This window comes from Hoplias malabaricus, chromosome 5 (genome assembly GCF_029633855.1).
Source record: "Hoplias malabaricus isolate fHopMal1 chromosome 5, fHopMal1.hap1, whole genome shotgun sequence".
NCBI lineage: Eukaryota > Metazoa > Chordata > Actinopteri > Characiformes > Erythrinidae > Hoplias > Hoplias malabaricus.
The window spans coordinates 22,289,795-22,306,571 of record NC_089804.1 but is presented as its reverse complement, the minus strand read 5'-3'; the positions used below and the strand labels follow the sequence as shown (position 1 = coordinate 22,306,571).

The 16,777-nt window shown below is 40.5% G+C and overlaps 2 protein-coding genes across 2 annotated transcripts in view; one reads left to right on the top strand and one right to left on the bottom strand.

The window, feature by feature from the left end:
• Nucleotides 1–16,777, top strand: part of syn2b (synapsin IIb) — an 80,546-nt gene that overhangs the window by 39,727 nt on the left and 24,042 nt on the right. Inside the window, exons 3-5 of the mRNA XM_066670334.1 lie at nucleotides 1,226–1,317; nucleotides 4,804–4,960; nucleotides 5,656–5,745. Of these exons, the coding sequence (XP_066526431.1) occupies nucleotides 1,226–1,317; nucleotides 4,804–4,960; nucleotides 5,656–5,745 (339 nt within the window). The remainder of the gene's footprint in view (nucleotides 1–1,225; nucleotides 1,318–4,803; nucleotides 4,961–5,655; nucleotides 5,746–16,777) is intronic.
• Nucleotides 5,753–15,406, bottom strand: LOC136696171 (metalloproteinase inhibitor 4-like). The gene is made up of 5 exons (XM_066670335.1): nucleotides 15,165–15,406; nucleotides 11,149–11,246; nucleotides 9,217–9,331; nucleotides 8,916–9,040; nucleotides 5,753–8,818 (listed from the first exon to the last, which is right to left on the bottom strand). Exons 1-5 carry the CDS (start codon nucleotides 15,286–15,288, stop codon nucleotides 8,621–8,623), a joined length of 660 nt encoding a protein of 219 aa, XP_066526432.1. The 5' UTR covers nucleotides 15,289–15,406; the 3' UTR covers nucleotides 5,753–8,620.

Here is a 16,777-nt window from a genome sequence, read left to right as displayed (position 1 = left end):
CCTCCAACAAGAAGCTGGGTCAGGAACAAACTTAGGGGCCAGAGTAAAGTTTGGTGGATGGAGAATAGTGGTCCCTGCTGGTGTAGCTCCCATGGAATGGAATGTAACAGCATACAAAGATACTGTAGCTTGGTATACCCTAGTGCTGACACTTAAGGAACCTCAGTCCAGGTAAAAGGGGTGTAGTGACGCTAATATAGCTGCAAATATCACAGAATCCTGACAGGTCCCCAACACCATGATTTTGGAAAAGCGCCTTCTGACAGCAGGACTGTGCCTCAGTGCACAAACAGGTGTGATATTCAGGTGCGTACATATGTTTGGTTATACTGACAGCACCAGTACGACATCTTTGATGACATGTTTATAGCATGTTCATGTTCGTGTTACGTTGCAGGATTCCTATTATTAAATACATCCAGCTGGTGAACTGATCTCTTGTCAGTGACCTGTACCCTTTAAAGAGCCTTGTGAGCCCATGCCCAAGGCACTGATGGTAATTATGAAGTAGTGTGGTCAGAATAAATGGCATGATGCACAGATGATAACCCCCACTGCCCTCATGGACCACCCCTCAATGATTGAGCTTCCGCCATCGCTGTCGACCAGCAGAGTCATCGTAATTATATCAGAACACACCAACAGATTTATACCTCTGCTTTTCCAATGTGTTTTCCACAGAGGAGTTAATGAAAAACTCCGAAAGACATCTCTGAAATGGGCCTGGAACTGTTACCCAGACTTCAATATTAAAAAAAGCTGATCTATTAAACCTGTGGTTGGTTAAATTACATGTTGTGGGCTGTGAGTAGTTCCCATCTCATAAACCGAGCTGTGAAACAAGTTATATGAAGTTGGTGGGATGGTTGTTTTGTTCTCAGGGCAACGTTTGTTAAAAAGGACAAAGACTTCTACGATATAAACCACAAAGGCTTTCTTTTAATTCACACTTTGCAATCATTCCACATTCAGCAGGTGGTTGGTAACAGGCGAGGGTTCCATGATTGTACGTAATATTGTGAAAACTTAAGGAAATCTCAGTTTGTGTAGCGCAAGGCCAAACAGACTGCACTGATTGAGGGAAAGTCATGCTGCTGTGATAAATAAACCCACATGAGCTTGTGGGTAATTTGGAAATCTGTTGTCAAAATAGCCTCAAAGAAAGGAATGGTTTTGAAAGTCCAATTCTGACTGCACTAAATATCTTTATTTATATTTATTTCAGGCTGAATTCTCTGAAATCAACCTTGTGTCACACTCTAATGGATCCTGCAGTGTGGACATGCAGGTGATCAGGAATGGGACCAAAGTTGTCCGGTATGTTGTCTTAGGTTCTTCAACATTTTGTACTCAAGAAACTGAACAGAAATGTTCCAATAGCAATTTTGTCTGTAAAGAAATTGGAACTGACTGACTTTGATGAGGGCGGCAGCAGGTAGGTGTCGCAGTCACACAGCTCCAGGAACCTAGAGGTTGTGGGTTCGATTCCCGCAGACACAGGGAAAACACACCACACTCCTCACAGACAGTCACCCGGAGGAAACCCACGCAGACACAGGGAGAACACACCACACTCCTCACAGACAGTCACCCGGAGGAAACCCACGCAGACACAGGGAGAACACACCACACTCCTCACAGACAATCACCCGGAGGAAATCAAACCCCGGGGTGTGGTGTGTTCTCTCTGTGTCTGCGTGGGTTTCCTCAGACAGCCCAAAAACACACGCTGGTAGGTGAATTTGCGACTCAAAAGTGTCCGTAGGTGTATTCGAGCCCTCAGACAGCACTGCACTAGAGACCATCCTGCTGTTGTGATAAATATAGCCACACAGGCTCAGGAAATTTACTAAATTGTAACCTGAAACAATACAGAACAAGAAAGGTATAATCCTTGAAAACAGCTGGAGCACTTTATGCATTATATATTCTCACGCTATTTAAGCTGTCTGTTCTGAGAAATGCTGCTCATGCACAGTTTCTGCAGCTAAAAATAGAGGCTTCATGACCACATCAAAGCTCGAGAGTAGCCTCTTTAACCATCAGCACTCAGCAGATCAACTTTGCAGAACCCTGAACAATTCACATATTGAAAGGAGCCTGTTTAAGGAATAAGAGAAAAAGACATGGAGACTGATGTGTGCTTTGTGCTTCTGCACTGGTGCAGTGAACCTAGGTCCTTGTTCAGGAGGCCACATGACACCTACGTAAGCTTTTCACGACTGCTGACTCCTGACGTAAACCATCATACTCATCTATAAAGGTGATATTAAGACCACTTTAGTGAGTTACACCCTAGAAACTGATGTTTGTTGGATTAGGTCTTTATAGATGTTCATGTTGGCTTATGTCCTTTGTTATAAAAGGCTTATGTAGAGTTTATGTGGCCTTATGGACCAAAGTGCTGCTAAAACTGTTAGTGTTTTATTCATGTAGCATTGAGCAGTTATCTCTGAGTCAGTTTTGTGCAGGATATGAGACGTAACGATAAGCAAATGTGTAAAGGAAGATTTTCCCACAGTCAGTTCTGTCATGTGTCACATGTGGACGTACACGTGTCAGCATGTGCTTTTTGTGTGTGTGTTTGCATTTGCGCGCGCGCGCGCGCGTGTGTGTGTGTCATGTCGCACGTTTTTCCTCCAGTCCCTTGGGCACCCAAATACCGAGGACTATGAATGGAAGTGTAGGGTCATCTCTGGGTCACATCTCCTGGCAACGCTCATATAAAGATCTCTCAATGCTTTACTGTACCCTACACCGTTTAACCCTCTAAACCCCACACCCATTACTCAGAGATTAGTGTTTATTTGTGTATTTGGAGTAGATTTGGGCTTGTATTTCATTGTTCAATAAGCTATTTTTATTATCAGCCAATTTCAGCAAACACATGTTCATCAAAGTGGTTATTTTTCATATTATTTTCCACGTAGTACCACGCACATTAAGTGTAGTTCTTGGAGGGACCAATTTGTGTTCCGTAGGGCAGGCCGCCCACACGGGCACTGACACCTAGTGGTCTGGAGGTGTGTGAGAAACGTGTTTTAAACATGGCAGCTCCTATGTGAAGGACCCACTCTATGGATCATAAAGTGGTTCGTTCAGGGACTACAAACTGATGAAGTTGTACTTGCAGAACTAAATGTAAGTATAATGAAGAATCACTTCCAGGAATATTGTATGCTACTTTTTTGGATGTCAACTTCTGTTACTTTGAGAAAACAAGCCAAGAGCAGTGAATGGGGATTAAATACTTTTCTTTAAAAGCACTAATTTAATCGTATTTAGTTACTGATTGGTGTTTAGGGTCTTTCTCTGAGTGCACACATAGGAAAATAAAGCCCCGGTTGTGTGGGGTTTTCCTCTCTCAGGCTCCTATTAAGCTTCATTGAAATTCCACACACGCAGAGACTTGGTGTTAATCAAACTGAGGCTAGTGTTTACTCTCACTCGTCCACTCACACAAAAGAAGAACCAACAGGAGCCATCTCATATCACCATCACTCTCTCACTGACCTGAGAAGACTCCCCTAGCTCTTTCTCTCCTTCATTCCCTCCCTCACTTTTTCTTTCTCTCCGCTCTCTCTGACACTCGCTTAATCTCTCTCCATCTCCATCCCTCTTTCTCCCTCTCTGTCTTTCTCTTCTCTTTCTCTCTCTCACTCTTCTTCTCCCCACTGTCTTCCCTCTCTATCTCTCTCATGGTGCTTTTTAATTCTCTCTCGCTCCCTCTCTGTCACAGTGCCTTTTCATTTGCTCTCTCCATCTCCATGTCCCTCTTTTCTGTCCCTGCTCTTTTCTTCTGGATCAGTGTTGCGTTATATACATAGAAAATCTCTCCATTATGTGAAGAGGTCCTTGAAAATATGCTGAGAAATCAGGCCTTTGGGAAATGAGTAACTTTAAATATTTGCATCATTTGTTAAGGCAGATACGCCACATTTATATTCCTGTTACAAATGTAGCCTAGAGTAAAGGATATGATAAAAGACAAAAATTTTATTGATCCCAAAGTAAATTGCAGTGTCTCATTGCACACATCTGGTGAAATCTGATGTCGTGAGATTTGTGCTGACAAGTAAATGTCTTTGCTGACAAAATGTGCCATAACCCACGCAGACATAGAGAGAACACACCACACTCCTCACAGACAGTCACCCGGAGGAAACCCACACAGACACAGGGAGAACACACCACACTCCTCACAGACAGTCACCCGGAGGAAATCCATGCAGACACAGGGAGAACACACCACACTCCTCACAGACAGTCACCCGGAGGAAATCCATGCAGACACAGGGAGAACAAACCACACTCCTCACAGACAGTCACCAGGAGGAAACCCACAGAGACACAGGGAGAACACACCATACTCCTCACAGACAGTCACCAGGAGGAAACCCACAGAGACACAGGGAGAACACACCACACTCCTCACAGACAGTCACCAGGAGGAAACCCACAGAGACACCGGGAGAACACACCACACTCCTCACAGATAGTCACCTGGAGGAAACCCACATTGACACAGGGAGGACACCCCACCCCAGGACCATGGGGCTGTGTGACAGCGACACTACCTGCTGCACCACCATATCATATATTTAATTTTCTCCAATATTTTCCCTTCCCCTTCAACAACTACATATTAAATAAACATCTCTAGTCCTGTATTAACATGTATGAGTGTTTACGTGATGGTAAGATCAGAATAGAATGTGCATGATTATTGAGCTGTAAGTCTGAAATCATTCTCATAAATGAATCCCATGCTTCTGTCTTCTGGCTGTGGTCCTTGTCCTGCAGGTCCTTTAGGCCAGACTTTGTGTTGGTGCGGCAGCATGCGTTCAGTATGACCCAGAACGAAGACTTCCGCAACATGATCATCGGACTGCAGTATGCCGGGATTCCCAGCGTCAATTCCCTGGAGTCCATCTACAACCTCTGTGACAAGCCATGGGCCGTGAGTTCCCCCTGTTCTGAAGATGTTTAGAAGGAAGAGTCTCAGTCTTCGTAGATAATTGTTTATAAATATTGACGCAAATGCACAGTAATAAATGTATATTCTTAAAACATTTTTCCTACTGGCCACTCCTAGACGTGTCCATCTATCAAGTGATTTGAGATATTTGAGTAGGACCAATATTCTCCTCAATCTTTAATCACTGATAATTGAATACATTAGCTACTTTTTCAACAATAAACAATGCTGAAGTTGAGAGGATAAACTCTCAGATAAAATACAGCATCACTGGAGTTCAACACACTTACTGGAGGAGAACACTTACTGCCAAGGTCTGTTACATTTTTAATAAACATCCCAAATTTCTAGTCACGTGATGAATGAAGAGGGACAGAAAAGGCCATACTACCTTGGTATGGATGACTGTGACATCACTGGGACTGAAATTTCCTGATGATTTGGTCAATACTTAGACAGCTGTAGCTATATTTCCAGCAGCTGATTTATTGATCTGATAGAAGCGGGTTAATTGACATTAGTGAACTGCTTTGGAGACCGTTCCCATCAATAAATCATTATGTAGTTTCTGCAGACTGTCAGTTCTAGTGGCTGTAGTCTTGAGGAAGCCTTTGATGTCTTTGTACATTTTAAATGTTTAGAGTATATTTCACTACAGATGCCTTTTTTTCCTGCAGTTTGCTCAGCTGATAAGTACATGTAAGAAGCTGGGGCCCGAGAAGTTTCCTCTTATTGAGCAAACCTTCTACCCAAACTACAAGGACATGGTAAGATTGACCAACTCAGGATCGTTTATTTCAAAATAACCACTTCCTTAACGTGGCACCATCTATTCTAAACCAACAGAGGTTTTTTTCTAATAACATAAATGAAGCTGCAAAGTCATGTTCGAGAGCAGAAGCGGAAGTTTGAGGCAACTTCATTTCAGGAGATACATTTTTGGTACACTGAATTGGAATACAATGCATGGCAAAAAAACACATGTACACATTCATATAGAAATACTGGTAACACTGTACTCAATGTATATACAACACGTTTTTATGACCTTAATGCTTTGTTTTCTTAAGTTAATTATAATTATTCATTTATTGTCTTATAGGATTGTTTATGTTTCAAGTGATTGTAACAAATTTAAACACAATTTCTTATCCTTGAAATGTCTTTACAGCTATATTCCAGGATATATTTGTGTGGAAACATGTATTATTCGATATGTGTTAAACGTTCTAGTTGTAACGTTAAGTAAAGTGTTACCAGAACAGTTTGTATATATGTAGCTATTAGAAACAGGAACTTCAAACACAGTTTCTATCACATTTGTTAAAGCAGTACACACAATATTAGCTTTTTTGGCACAAGAAGTATATTACATTGGCTTGAGACTTCAGTAGTCCACAAAACACGTCGCTAAAGAGGATACGGGAATACTGCATTTTCCATGACAAAAATGTAAATAACAGGAAAACAGACTTAAAACACATCAGAACGACTTTGAAAATTGAGAGCATTGGGTTAACTAGCTTTGCAGGATTCCAGAAACATTCAGAAAATCTTTCTCCGTCGAGGGAAGTTCTTTAACAGTGTTTCAGTGGCAGGCAATGAAAGAGCACTTGCAAAAAATGGAGTAGCATTCCTACCACACAAATATATACATTCTCATAAGACAGAAAACGTACATTTATAAATATGCACACATCTGAAACTAATTTTAAAAAATCTCCAAATATCTGACAAAAGAAAATGTATTTCTTCAGACTAAAAGGGCAGTGTTCGTACGAATATGTCACCTACATTAGAATTCGAATCACTTTTTTGGCCACTCACATGTTCTTCACGTTTAGCCCAATCCGTGCAGTGAAACACACCTTTACACACTAGACTAGGGGGCAGTGAACACACATGCCCGGAGCAGTGGGCGGCCCTAGCCTTGCTCAAGGACACTTCAGTCATGGGATCGAACCAGCAACCTTCCGGTTACACGCCCAGTTCCGTAACCACCAGGCCCCACCGACCACCAACATAGACCTACACAAACATTTATAAACACATAGTCTACTTCTATATGTGGAGCACGGACAGCTTTTTGGTGAAATGCATAAGCACTTTTGAAAAAGGCTGAGGACAAGAATGTGGACATTTTCTGATCCTGTCACTAGGAATATAATATATATGTAATATCATTTATTAATAACAGGCCCTGGTCAAGCGTCTAAACAGTGTAAAACCGTGTGGCAGCAAAAGCATGCCCCAGAAACAAAAAGGGTAAATGCCACAATAGCTGGGAAACTCTGTCTTTTAAATCTTTAAAAGTGTTCTATAGTACGTTTTGTTAGGTGTTATGTATGTATACATGCTCGTTGTTGTGATGGCCTTATTGGAGAGGAGCAGACTGTTTGGACAGGTGTCTGCAGGAAACATTTCTCTAAATATTTTCAGAATAAACATTCGAAACATGGTGGGGGCAAAATTAGCCATTTCAGAGAATGGAAGGAGCATGTCCCCAGTGTTTCCAGCGAATATTACACCTGCTCCGGTTACAGCACCTGACTGTGTAGATCATAGACAGAGACTAGAGTTTTTAAACATGACGTCAGTTCCCAAATCATCAAATGCAGTCTATAGGATATGATATTGCCTTCATTAAAATACATGAGTATAAATGTTTATGTAGGTGTTTGTCAGTGGGCTTCAATATTTTAAACACTGCAGTTACCATAATATTTAACTGAACAAATCTAAGGAGGTAAACTTAATGCTCTGCATTGTTTTACAAAAAAAAAAATAATAAATTCTAAAAATATATTTCTATTGGTGCACATTTTCACACAGTGTTCTAATAAGATGATTGTATTTTATTGGACAGTGATAAATGAAAATGTGGACTATTTCCTAAAAACATTCCTCCTCCATCTGGAAAGGACAAGTATTCCCTCCAGTATTCCGATCTGATATTGGGTTTTACAGGTGAAAAGGGACAGTTATTTGAAAGTGAATTGCAATAATTCAGGAAGAGTTCCCTCGGTGGTGAAATACACAGCAAATAAACACTCTCACATTCAATTCCAGTGGCCCCTCCTTCACCTCAACATTCCTTTAAACACACTGCCAAAAAGTTGATGTTTTAACTTTAAAAATGTTGGTACCAGGCACCCTTTAAAATCTTTGAGTTAAGTGAACCTCTAATAATGAGCTGACAAAAGAGAATCTGTGTGTTCTGCTCTGTTAGATTATTACTAGAAGCTCAGGTCACGTTTTAATGTAGGTGTTCATTCATAAGACTCCATTACACATGCAGTAGGCATAGGCCTGCCATCACACCTGACATAAATCTGCATAAACAGTTAGATAAATTCACTCAAGAAAGGTTTATGACAGCTGATGTTTTTGGAATAAACCTTTATATGCCCATTGTCCTGAAAGGCTTTTGAAAGTGCCATGTGGCCTCATGAATGAACACTTCCAGAAAAGTGTTACCAAAGTTCACGTAACATAAAATGGAGTCCTTTTCCAAGTTAAAACATCACTGTTTTTACAGAGTGCAGATGCACTAACAATACAGCTGTACAGACCAATAGAAAACCAGCCACTTTTCACAGTGGTCTCCCAGTGGGCAATGCTTTCTCCTGGTTTCTCCAGGCCTCAGGGGTCAGCAGTATCCATGAGGTCATTGTCAGGAGAGCTGCTCCCTCGGTACCAGCTGCAGGAGCCATCACTACGCTTGATGCAGGCGAACTGCCTCGCCTGCTCTCGACTACGCTTGTTATCCAGGAGCCAGTCGGTCCACAGACACTCGTTCTCCGCAGCCGAACAGCAGGGGGCAGTGTAACAGGTTGAAATCTGCAGATAAATTCATTTCAAATCAATAAGCGATTTGGTAGAATTTAAAAATGTAACATATTCTCGTTATTAGAAAAGATTAGAATATACAGCGCACCGTGCAGTCGCAGCCCATTTGGTATCTGTAGTTAAGATTCTTCTTCTGAGCGAGAGAGAGGTTGTCCCATGGTTCGATGAAGTCACAGAGTCCGACTGAGACTTTCCCTTCACTCCACATGTTTCCTGCCACAGAAAACCCAAAAAAACACATGATTCAAGTAAAAACATCAGAGTGTAAACAGCTGAAATGAAACGTATCACCTACACACAGTGCCATTCGGTAGTTTGGTATCACTGCTTCCTGTTTTGTTACAGATATAGTGTATAACACACAAAGCCTTGTAGGAAAGACACCCTACCTGAAAGTAAGTATTGAACCTTGTTGCTTGCATCCAGTTTAACACCGCACAAAGAGGAAAAGACTGGTGTGTAGACGTACTGAATGTCCTTCAGTTTATCAAACCCTTTAAACATCTACGAAAACAAAAGACAGGGACAAAAAATAACATTTACAGCAAAGATCTACAGTTAAGAGGTCACTACAAATAAAAACAGACAGTTGTGAAATTAGCACTGGGCTGATATCAGTAGAAACTGAAGGGGATATTTAAAGAAGAAGTGGGATCCAATGATGTAACAAATCTGACCAGAAACTGCACACTGTATAAATTTTTGTTTATTTTTTATTAGATGAGTAACTTCAGTATGAAAACCTACTTTTTTAATGATCATAATGAAATTAACACTGGAGTGTATGATTAATTTTAGAAACATTTATTTATATATATATATTTTTTACAATAATCTTTACAATCCCAACAACAATCAATGAACCAAATGCCAGTTTCATAACAATGGCAGACCACTCCCTACAACAGCTCACACTCCTAATCACACAAAGAAATGGAAGATGATGCTGTAATCTTGTCTTAAACACACTCTGGGATTCCTCCAGCTGTAGCGTATTTTTTGTGTGTGCTTTGAGGGAGTGGGAGCTTTGGAAAAAGGGCCTAAAAGGGGTGGTGGGATTATTATTTTATTATTTTTTTATAAATATTCTTAAAACTAGCTTAAATAAATAAAGCACAGCATTTATCCTCAGTAACAGACTCACTAGCAACTATTCCACTGGCGAGTTTAATTGAATTTAATTTAGTTGAAACATCTTTCCTTGTTGTTCAAGCTTTCTTTATCGGTGTCAGTATCAATAACAATTAGAATCAACGTATCATCTGTAAAAAAACAACAAATGACATTATTGAACTGTAGACATTGGATGAGATTGGACTGATTCTGAAAATGTGTTGATTCTAAAATTCAAACTTGAGGCTGTAATTTGTGTCTGAAGCTGATCATATTCCGCCTCTGGAGTCAATTTTGTTCGTTGTAGCCGCTGATGGAATGAGTGTAAAGAAGGGAATCACAGAGCTCTGTTTCTAGTGAGATACTCACATCTCCGCCACAAGGTACAAAGCTTTATTTGATTTACATTCGAAGGCACTGGTTCTCAGCAGCTTGTTGATTTTTGCTGCATTTGTTTTACCACTCAGGCTCAATGTGTTGCCTGGAGGTCTCCCTTGAAGCTGCAGAACTGATGAAAGCAGAGAATCCAAGTCTCTGAGCAAATGTCTTGTATTATTTATTAATATCCGATAAAGCCCAAGGCACTCACTGTCGTCTTCACTTAACATAATGGCTCCAGTAGAGACAAGCCCCATTTTTCATTGTTCTGCAGTTCCACACAGGAGGACTCGAGGGTAAGATGGAGGACAGAAAGGCAGCAATGGATAGCATTCTTTTAGTACATTTAGTACAGTACTGTGCGGCGATGTGAGCCCTTCATTTGTTTCATTTCAGAATTAACCTAAAGTCAGAGCTGTTCATTTTTAGGAGATATTTCTTAAGAAACTGAATGTAGGATAAGCCACTTTACACTTGTTTAAAAAATTACAAGACTCTTAAGAACCACGCAAGACCTGGAGTCTCGATAAACAGCATTTACTGCTTTTAACTTTGAGAGAAACTAAGCTCCGTCTCACAGCAGATTCTGAACAAACCCACAGCTGCTTGTTTCCATCCCATCCACTTTAAGAATAACACCTCAAAGCTATGAATCTGAAAGGATGTGGAGAGAAGACCTTACTTAGAAATGGCTAAAGACACAAAAGAAAGCTGCTGGTGTTTTTGAGTGGAGTAAAATGGCCGCCCTGAGAGAAAATGCTACCAGTTTCTAAGAATGAACTTAGGAGGTGAGGAGAAAGTTTCACTACAGTGTCACTAGGTCTACTCACCTTGATCAGTTTAATCTCATACTGAATCATCTTCTGATAGGGTGAGGAGCTGTTGCTTGGAGATACTATCTTCTCTCCAGATATTTTAGCCCGGATCACTGCTCAGAAGAGAAGAAAGTGATGTAGAAGCACTCAGATGTAAACATCACTTAAATATATTTCTCTATTTCTACACCATCTTATGTGGAAAACACTGTCCAGTTTTGGGCTGCATTCCCTGGAGTGATAGAGCACCATCCAATGTCTTTGGGATGAGCTGGAGTGCCAGAACTAATCATCCAACATCAGAACCAGACCTCGCTCATGTTCTAAGGGCAGCCATCTAATCCTCCCCGAAATGTAATAACATCTAGTGATGCTTTGCCAAAAAAGGAGAGGAACCTCCAAGACAGAGCTCTGAAGAAACACCGGCGGAGACAAATTTGAGAAAAACTTTTAGGCCGAGACTGATTTGTAAATGCTAATGTGAGGCTAGCAGAGTGTTGGCAGGGTGCTAGCTGTGATGCTGAGCGGGGTTACGTGGGAGAGGTGTTATGGGGATGATCTGTACAAATGCTGAAGGAATTTGTCTGTCATCACAAGCTCATTTTTGCCATTCCATGCCTGGGTGTTTTAGAACAAAAGCGCAGCGAGCTAAAGGCAGCTGGCTGGACGGCCCTGTGTGAGGCCTGTGGCCCGTCTCCAGCTCATGGACCAACTTTCACACCCTTCGAAAAGGAGAGGCAAAGTCTTTCATAACAGCCCAGCTGGACCGTCAACAGAGCCTGGACATACAGGGCCTACTTCTGGGCTTCAGGGAGGAGTGTTAAATTAGAGATGCAAGAACAATAGCCAGTATCTGTGATGATAAGATCTTCGTGCTGGAACCGGAACTAAGCCGCGTTTCTTGGTCGATTTTACATGTGACTTTAGAGGAGACAACACAAACACCCACAAAGGGGACATATTCACAGTGATCAGTGCTTGTGCTCATTCATTTGGTGATCTGGAGCCCACCAACCTACACACTGTGAAACAAGACCAACCAGTCAGTGTTTCGTGGTCAAAAAATAAAGATAAAATGAGCCACGACTGAATAAAACAAACACCAGAAGCACAGAGAAATAAGGGAACTGAGTGAAAACAGAGAAGAAAGAGAACTGAGCAAAAACGGCTAAAAACCAGAGCTTCCGCTCCTCGCTCCTCACAGCTGTGTGAACAGGGAGAACGTTTATGGGGTTTCCAGTAATGTTCCATTAAGACCTAGAACTGTGTTCCAATGTGGAATGGAGGGAGCATCTGTTCCCATTTATCACTGAGTCTTTTGAGTCTTCTTCATTACGTTTTGATGCAGTGTGAAATTATCCCCAAAAATGAATATAAAACTTAAATATTTTGTTGTCAAAATAAATTTGGTTGTAAAACATTGTATGAATTGTATTAATAATAATCAGATTTATTAGAATAATGTGCAAGCAATAATAAAGAGACTTTACACTACACCCCACAGGTTTTGATTCACAATTAATTTGAATTAAATACATGTGTTAGACATGTTTTAAAATCTAAAACAGGGAAAATCAAATACATTCCAACCCACCGACTTGTTCCATTCCAAATTCTGTTTTGCTTTCAATCTTTTCCCAAGCTAATCTGCTGCAGATGAATTCACATAGCTGTTCTATTAGGAACTCATGTTGCCTTTAGCTCAGAGCAGATGGATGGACATTAGGTTGTAGGTTCTTATGGGAAATGGTTAGACTGTAATGGACAGACCATACGCTCCTGTGTGGAGGAACTGGCAGAAAAAGCCAAACTGGCGAATCTCCCCACACTGTCACTATTTCAGTGCCTGAATTCAGCCGTGTGAGCAGTGTCCAATTTGGGTCCATTTTCAGCGCTAACAAGCGTCTGTGCTTCATGCTATGGGTGAAATAGGGGCCAAGTCTGTAATTGTCCCTTGGCATTTTGTTCACTGTCGTAGTAGATTTATGCATCTAACAATGACGACAAAAAAAGGGAAATGAAGAGTTTAAGTAAATGATAAATGAGTTTTAGCTGCAGACCGATTTGGAGAATACAGGGGGTCTTGAGTGGTCACTGTCTGCAGCCAAGACATAAAGACCACTGTCCTGACCACCTCACACCAGGCTAACGAGACGAAGATAGCACAACACAGCTCCCAGTATTTCATTCTGATGTTTGAAGTTGTCTGCGGCAGTGTTAAACCTGCTTGAGTCTTACTCTAGTCTCTGTATTTTCACTCATTCATATGAGTCCAAGTCTAATCAGGGATATGACTCTGGGTCTAATCTCAACTCTCCAGGTTATGAGTCTAAGTCTAGTCTTGAGTTTCTGGTGTGTGAGTCTAGTCATAAGACACTGGTCCAGTTATGAAAATATGAAATGTGTTCATAAGGGACAAAAGCTTTTGGACAAGTCAAAAACATCGAATTTGAATTGGTTTACACTCAACAAAGTGTGTGTAAAAGTGCTTTAAAAACGTTTGTTGTCTTGTGAGAATGAAATGGAGGTTAACGGTCTCTCCCTCCAAACTAAAGGCAGATCTCTCTCTTTCTCTTGGTTCTGAGTGAGGACACAGACCGTCCTGTTTGTTTTGGCAGCAAGAGAAACAGAGGACGGAGATTTCAAGCAGCGAAGTTGGACATTGTTTTCAAACACATTTCATCTCAGCATTCTCCAAAAAGCTCTGACCTAGAACTTTACTCTGACTTTGGGAAAGTAAAGAAAGAGTTTTAAAGTTGATTTATAGTGAATTTGAACGAGAATATTTTTAAAAATCCACTGAAACTGGATGAAAAAAGCACATTTTGCACAGAAGACAACTCCCAAACCTTCTAAAAAATATCTAATTCAAAACAAAACTAACATGAGTCCATTTTGACCCATATTTCTATATGTTTATAAACGGTGGAGGACTGTCAGCGCTGTTAATCTGTAAAATCAAAGGTAATTGACACCTGCTCATCCAGTGCTTCCTCTGAATTGAAGTACATTAATAAGACGTGTGTTCCTCTTTGCTACAGTAACAGCTTCTAGCCTTGTGTAAAGGGTTTACCAGACATTGGAACATTGCGGTGAATGTCTGCTGGTGTTGGGTATTGGGTGTTGGATGTAACCCAATCACTCCACAGAACACAGGTCCTCTTCTCCACAGCTCAGTGCTAGGAGAATTAAACCCCTCTAGCCCACACTTGGCATTGAGCATAATGCGCTTCTAGAGTGTTTCTCCCAAACAATCCTATCTTTTCAATTTTCACTTTATCCCTAAGGAGTGAACAGACTGTTTTGGTGACTTTAGCGTGGTATGGGAGGTGCTACACTGCTATTGGCTGAATTTGTGAACATTTTTGTTTTTGTTACATCACAAATAGAGTCAGAATGGGGTGCTCTGCAGCATAGTGTCCCTATATGGACTATGTAATATGTACTTTCTGAAACTTCAGCAGTATCCACATGCTACGTCAAACTTTATTTTAAAAGTAATTGTTATCCGTGGCATGCACCCTTTAAAGTCCAGATTTGACCTGTGTCTCCACAGAGACCTCAAACTTCTGCTCAGTTCTGATTCCACTTTTATATTGTTGTATGAAAACATTCAAAGGAAATATAAAGAATAAAAAAAGTAAAAATAAGCAAACATCCTCTACTACTGCTTATTTAGAAGCCATATGTACTATACACAACATTAATGAGAATAATATGTACATATGTGTGTGTGTGTGTGTAGTATTTTCCAAACAAAATACATAACAAAATAGACCTTATGCATAACTTTTGTTTTGTTTAGTTTTGTTTGTGTAGAAATTGCTAGATTTAAAAATGAATATTAAAAACACTTATGGGCTTCTATTTTTAGACAATAACATTGAAAACAATTAGAAAAAAAAACATGTCATCTGACCATGTTCCAATTTTGCATATGTCTGTAAATATACCACTGTACCATAAGTCACTGCACTATTATTATTATTATTATTATTATTATTATTATTATTATGTTGACTAACACATACCTATCTCAGACTGGCAGAAGTGCTCTTGTGGATGTGCCGGCTGGCAGGTGCATCCCTCTGCTCCTCGCTGCGTCAGGCTCAAGGCCAACAGAACCAGCAGCCTCAGCAACACACACTCAGCCATGCTCACACACTCCGTCTCAGACACAAGAGATCTCCACAGGGCAAGGGACACAGGAGTAACTCAGAGAAAAAACCTCTCTCTCTTTCTCTAACCCTCACTGTGACACTTTTATACAACGCCCTTCAGCTCTCTCTCTCTCTCTCTCTCTCTCTCTCTCTCTCTCTCTCTCTCTCTCTCTCTCTCAAGCTGTAAAAACCTCTTATGTAGCACTCATCTTTGACTGGGAAGGAGGACCGCCCCTCAAACACCCCTCAAAGCATAGCCCCTCCTCCAGAGTGTACTCTATGAGAGCTGAGAAACACAGTTAACACAGGGAAGCGAGGGTGATACTACAGTAATTAATTATGATAATTTAATACAAAATCTCAAAACATGCCACTGTGCAAATGTCATAGGAGCCAGAGCAAACTTTTTTTCTCTGTAGTACATTTGATTCTCCTCCTTAAAACACACAATAACACTGGAGTCATTCATTAGAACAGACTTGCACCATAATACAGTAATAAACAGAGCTTTTTGTTTTACATTTAATTAATAAACTTAATAAAGGTAGTGTAGATTCTCATGGACATGGTCTTGTAGAGTTTCATCAAAGATTATAAATAGATATGTTTTAGAATGTATACAGATAAATGATTCTTAGCCCAAAACCATCTAAAAAGAATCTGTATTAAATGTGTAGTTTAATAATACACCTATGTGTTTGTAAAGTAGCATCCACTGAAAGGTTTTTGTAGCATACATGAACTTCCCAGAAACTCAACTAGTTTGAGTAGTGTGTCGGCCTTCTCCAGGGTCTCAGTGTCCTGGGTTCAATCCTCGGGTCACCCGCTTTGAGGATGTGGTGTGTTCTCCCAGTGTCTGTGCAGGTTTCCTCCACATGCTCCAGTTTTGAAATTCTCCACAGGTTTGAGTGTATGAGAGATCCGCTGGGATGCTTCGGCATGACACTGATCACAACACTGATAAGTCACAGAACATGAATAAATGAAAATTATTATTATTACTACAAAATGTTTTGCAGACGAGGACAGACAGCCCACTAATGTTTGGAGGTGGTATCTTTTTAATGAACTGGGAGGGAATTAAAGTAATATTTACCTGTTTCCTGTGTTACAATATAATAACGGAGTCCGGTGGGTGTCTTTACAATTACAGTCCATAAAATATCAATTGCCACTATTAAACAGGGACAGGGCCACGAAACCCTGCGTAGTGGCCACAGTGACACTGGTAATACTGTGTAAATGGATATAAATTTAACTTTCTAAGGAGCATGATCATAAACTGCTTGTGTGTGTTTTCCAGTCGTTGCTCTTTGTTAACCAAGCTTTGTTGTTTATCTGATGTGTGATTAAAGCGATACATTTATTTTATAGTTCTTAAAGTCATGTGCCTGTCCCCACCCTGTGCTGATATGTTTGATCATGAACCACAGAAGGAGTGCGTACATAATTCATGTATGAATCATATTTGATGTCATTGGCTT